This window comes from Colias philodice, chromosome 27 (genome assembly GCF_061535455.1).
Source record: "Colias philodice isolate Cphi_HAF_F1 chromosome 27, ilColPhil1 Martin Lab GWU primary, whole genome shotgun sequence".
Classification (NCBI taxonomy): Eukaryota; Metazoa; Arthropoda; class Insecta; order Lepidoptera; family Pieridae; genus Colias; species Colias philodice.
Window position 1 is genome coordinate 442,214 of NC_143112.1, and position 6,051 is coordinate 448,264.

The following is a 6,051-nucleotide window of genomic DNA, read 5'->3' on the forward strand; positions in this document are numbered from 1 at the left end:
CTGCAAATTAAAACATTCCATTAAACTTTATTAATTACATTTATTGAAATAGAGAAAATATTTTGGTACTCGTTTTAATTAATGCAATTAATTTATTTCATTGTAAATTATTTTATGCTGTAAACATTTTATTTCTGAATTTTGAGTTTTTGACAGATGTCCACAAAAAAAAACATCAATACTGACTCATCAAGGTCATAGCTATTTTTGTTTTTAGAATTTAGAATGTGTCTAGAATAGGCAGTCGTTTAAAAGTTAAAACCTAGGAATTCTAATAAGGTAAGAAAAAACTCTTATTTAGCGTAATAATAACCTGATTTGTAAAAATAGAATGTAAAGTAATTTGTAATTTTTACCAAAGACATTTATATTCGATTACATAGATTTCTTACTTATAATACTTTATAGGTACTTAGTTTCTAATAACCGGCATTGAAAATTTGTATTATAGAACTTTTCAAACGAAATATATTATATATTTTAATCTGTTTTATATTTATGTCCTCGAAAATTATTATATTTTGCCATTGAGATACTATTACTACGTATGGAGACGACACCGCCTACATCACTTATGTTCCGCTCAACATAGGTCAACCGGCCTCACTGCACTCAGTCTCTTTAGCGCGATGGTCGCGTTCATGTCTTGTTTGTTTTAAAGCAAAAAACCAAGAATCTCATCAAATATGCTCTCGAGTGTGTTGCGATATTGTACTAATAACCCAAGTAATGCGGCAAAGTGCAAAGAAATAACTAGGGGCAATCTCACGCGAGATTTTTCAAAATGTGGGTTTCTTAGTAAACGCGTTGCGATTGTCATTAAAAACCTAAATGGTTAATACTTTCGGAGGGTTATATTTTTCGAGCATAATAATTATATTGTGTGAAATGAAGACAGACGTATATTTTTTAAGATATTTTGCCCCTATCTTATGCAACAAATTCTGTATTGTTTGTCTGTCTGTAACATCGTAAAGTTGTGATATTTGTTTTCCTTTTTTAAGTTCATTAATTTTAGCAGCCGGTTTTTGTTTTTTATAATAATATTTTGTTTAAAATATACTTTTTTATCTTTTTAACTACTGACCTGCTTGTACGCACATAATCTTTTGAAGTCTTCTGAAGTCTGTCGGCGAACAATCGTTTATTCATTTATTAAACAAAATTCATCCGATTCATGGTTTAAAATTCTGTTCAAAAAGTAATATTAAAAAGTTACGAATATTCGGAAATTTTCGAATTTATAATATTAATGTAGTACGAGACTATTACTAGGTACCTATAGCCCGGTTTACACGCACACTCTTTACCGCGTGATTGAGTGCGCGGGATTGAACGCGGGAAAGCACGCGCGCGCAATCGCGAGGGATTGTTTTGTCACGTTTTTTTATGCACTTATTCTTTCGCGCGCGATTATTCGTGCGTTTTTGAGGAAAGAGGAAAAATTGTGCGTGTAAACGATAATCGCGCGCGATTGAACGAAGGAAAGCGTGGCGCGTTGGAGTGTGTGCGGAGTGGACGCGCAATCTCGTTCTCTCTGTCATCGTTTAAATTTCCCGCGTGAAAGCCGAATCGCGCGCGAAAGAGCGTGCGTGTAAACCGGGCTTATTAAGTACAGTACGATTCAAACTTAATTGCGACTCGGAACATCGTACGTTCCGATGCGCAATAGGCATATTTTGGGTATCAGCGGGATTGTCAACTTTACCTGCTGTATCTTTGCGCACCTGCACTTGCACCTAATTTCCGAACCGCCATTAAGTTTGAATCGAATTTTACCATGGCTTTGCGCTCGCAGCTTCGCTTTATATGTAGACGCTTCTATCCTTTCCCTTTTCCCACTCCGTTTAGTTTTTGAAACAGAAGCAGCCTTTCAACAATCAAATTTTATCTAATCAGTTTAATAACAAAAGACATTTCAATCTTTACAGATGGATTCGAGCGGTCAAGTAATTTTGGTGGGTGAGAATTTGGGGGAACGGCATCGCTGTCTAAACAAGCTCGTCACAGAAACTTGCGGAAAGCAAACATACGATTTCCCAAGCCTTCCAGAAAATACTCCTATCGAAAGGATATTTAAGATCGATGTAGCGAATCGTCAGAAAATTGTAAATTATGTTCTTGAAGCACTCAAAGATGATGATATGCTGTATGTTACCAGAGTTTTGAAGAGCACATGGCTATTAGATTCAGAACATCGTAATATCATAAATCCAGATTATTTAGAGACAGTCCTGTTTCCAGAGATGATCAAACCGGCTGTAAACAAAATGAAACATTGGATTCAAGCAAATCTCAAAGATTCTGAACGTTGCCAAATATTTTACGAATACTACAAATCTAATTTCAACGAATCAATTAATTTCCTCTGGTGTTGTTCAAGAAAATTTATTAAAGGTGAATTAATTAACATTATCGATAAAATAACGCCAAAACATCTAGCGAGACTGTGCGATGCGTGTCCGCATATTGCTACAATGTATTATGAAGGTTTGAAGAGTAATCGAAAAGCCCTAACGCGTTACTTGGATTCCGAGTTGGAATATTTCAATAGCTTGAAATGTTTATTGAAAATGGATGGGAATATGTATCTAGATCTCGTTGAATTATATTTTAATGAATATAGACATAACTGTTTCAGCCCGTCATTGACTCAATATATTCTGAAAAACTTTAAGAACAGATTTATGGCTAAGCCAGAATTATACACGACACAGTTTTTAAATACAAAAACATTGGCTGTTTGTTTGTCTGCAGACGAATGTAAAGAACTCGTTCTGCTTTTAGCAAAGGCAGAATACATTGAATCATGGTTTTCCTATAAATCTGTAGAGCCGTTTATAAAGCGACTGCCTCCCGATGAAAGAGCTTCTTTTAAAAAACTTGTTTTTGGTGACAAAACTGTTGGTGATAAAGTCAAAGAATGGCCATACCCGAAACCTTCCCCTTTGAAGCTTGATGAACTTGACGATCATATCTTTAGCAATGAAGAACACGACGACTACGAAATTGATGATTGTGAAGACATGAATTTTAGGCGATGTTTAAAGAAACGAAAATATATGCAATGCAGCATGAAAATGGAAGGTGTCAGTTGTCAGAGACAAACTTTATTAGATCAACTTTTCAATCGTTATCGTATCACGGGATTCGCAAAAACATTTACCGAACTCACAGGTCGCTTGCAGATTTCGAATACTGTTGAAGAGCGACAAAGCATCCTGTTAGTCCTCGTCAGCAAGAGCGGTCGAGTGCCGGAGCAAGTTGAAAAACTAATGAAGATGCTTGAGGAGCGGCACATCAATGAGCCGAGCAACCTGCGAGCTGCTATTGTGAGGTCTTTCGTGAAACGTGGTTGTATTTGGCGAGCGTCTGATGCCGTGTGGGACTCTATGCTTAAATTTGGACACGGGTTGGGCCTCGATGGCGGCGCGGGTGACCCGCTGTGTGTGGAAGGTGTCCACGCAGTGACCCTTCGTCATGTTGTTAACAACACTCTACAGTCTATCGGTTTAATGGACGCATTCAAGAAACATTTCACAACATTCAAGGATTACGAGTTGAGTGCCGCTGAAATAAAGCTAGTGAAAGAAAATTTGCCACCGTTACTGTTGCCAGAATGCCCAAACGAATTTTTAGATTTAGTTTCCGCATATAAAATGAATGTGAACGAGATCAGTGGTGCGGTTGATACACTGGCAAAAATATCGCAAAATAATCCAGATTTAATAGAACGCCTGTTCGATAAAAGAATTGCTCGTCGTCAGCTCATCGCTCAAACGTTTCCGATAAAACAATCTGAAGCGTCATACATGAATGCTTTAAGGCACAACATATCGTTGTTAGATGAAGGTGAAAGTTTTGCCGCTCTAGCGTCTAAGAAACATACAAATCATGATCGCTTCTTAAAATCTTTAAGAATTTATTTCAGTGAAACAAACGGCCTCGCTGCTAAGCATCTGACAGCCTTGGAAGACGCCTTTAATCGAGAGCCAAAATCGCGCCTAGTGCGATCTTTAGCAATATTATCATCGAATTACATACTGCTAAAAAGAATACAAGAGATAGACACAAAAAGTCGAACAACCATGTCTAAAATTGCACCCGCATTTAAAGTATTAGCGCACAAAACAAAACCACCCGTGGACATCGACGCAGTCGGTTGGAGAGTGTTCGGTGCGAAGGCTGTAGCCAACAGAGTGTTAATCTGCAGATCGATTGCTCTGGAACAATACGTAAAGTCGTGTCTCGAATGGCCCCAAACTTATGGTATTGGCCTGCGACTCGCTCTGAACACCTCGTTTGAAGAAGAAGCATTTACTTATGTATCTGAAAAAAAGCCAAATATCGCTCTTTCCGTGGCTGTGGCCTATTATTTTGCAAATTCCCGCATAATAAAACCCAATATTTGGAAAATTGTGAAAAATATTTTGTTAAATATGGACGTTTCAAAGTGCCCTAAAAGAACGTATAAAAGTCTTACAAACAATGTTCCGAAGAACATTGAAGCTGAATTTTGGACCATAATTTACCAAATTAACATAACTTTCAAGTCGAAAAAAGCTATGTCAGCTCTGTCGAAATTAGAAAATATTCTGCCGAAAGTTGATCCCGTTTTTATTGGTGAAGTCGTTGAGGATTTCATAAAGAAAGATTTGTCGGTCGCTAATCTGTTAGACTACAATAAGTTAGTATTATGCGGTATCAGGCCAACGACAAGAGCCCGCGTTTCCAGTAATATTATGAGTATGTACATGCGTATAACAGCAAAGTATTTACTTTTATGTAAGAATGAAAAGGAACAGTTGGAAAAAATTGAAAACGTTCTAAATCCATTCTTTGACCGAATTGATGAATCGTGGAAAGAAATACCAGATAAATCTTGCATAATTAAATTTATGGATGAATTTTTGCGTTCTTTAAAATACACTGAAGTGTTTATAGATACTGAATATATATCATGTTTGCTAATGTTTGAAAAAATAATCGCACGTCTACACAAGGTAATGGCACGATTGGAATATTTCGAAAAATACGTAAAATTGCATTTTATAATACTTTTCTTTAAGGCAATAAGAAGTGCTATAGCACAGGATCCAAATATATTTAAAGATGAAAATAAAGATAATGCAATGAAAGTTGTGGGCACTTATTTCGGTCAGTATATGGGAAATGAAATCAAGGAACTTGTGGCTGAATTCTTCATGTCGATTATAGAGATATACAAAGAAGGCCTCACTGAGTTTTTAGAATCCTACATCGGTTACACACCGAGTAAACACAAATTTACGACACAACAACAACAAGGCCTTTTCAAAAATAACAATTTAGAGGCTCACTTGCTCGCTCAGCATGTCTTCGCTAAAGAATACCATAAAGGGTCTGAGCACTATGATGAGGTTTTCAATACATTAAAAACGAGTGAGTTTCAAGAAGTGCAATTTATTTTATTACAAACAGATTATATTACAAGAATTTGGTATTAAACAGTAAGCTATGTATGTATTTATGTATTTTTTTTTTTGAGAATAAAGCTTTTTTAATTTGGTTATCACTGTGTTTTATTTATCCGTCCACCTCATAAATATTATATCTACAATATGCTATTAATAACGCAAATTTTCACCTAGACCTACTGTTAATTTTGTAAGTTTTAGGTATCCTGCAAATCTAGATTAGGTATCCTACTAATATTATAAATGCGAATATTTGTAGGTTTGTTTGATATTCCTTTACGCAAAAACTGTTCAACTGATTTTCATGAAAATTGGCACACACTTATGGGGTATCTTGAATTAACACATAAGATTTTAATCCCGAAAATGCCACAGGGACGCGAACTATTCGGGTTTTCCTTTAACTACGCGGGCGAAAAGCTAGTTGGGTATAAAATTAACTTATGATTAGGCTATGAAACATCCTTATGAAATATCAGAATAAAAGTAGCTTAAGTCAGTCCTTAATACATAGACAGTGAAAATCCTGTGAAAATCTATCCAACAATTCCTGAGAATTTTTTTTTCGCAAATTTCGACATTCGCAAGGAAATCA

At 36.0% G+C, this 6,051-nt stretch overlaps 1 protein-coding gene across 1 annotated transcript; it reads left to right on the top strand.

The window, feature by feature from the left end:
• Window positions 1-159: 159 nt before the first annotated feature.
• On the top strand, window positions 160-5,551 carry LOC149476435 (uncharacterized). The gene is made up of 2 exons (XM_089711623.1): window positions 160-279; window positions 1,932-5,551. The coding sequence occupies exon 2, from the start codon at window positions 1,932-1,934 to the stop codon at window positions 5,484-5,486; it is 3,555 nt and encodes a 1,184-aa protein (XP_089567749.1). The 5' UTR covers window positions 160-279; the 3' UTR covers window positions 5,487-5,551.
• The last annotated feature ends 500 nt before the right edge of the window (window positions 5,552-6,051 follow it).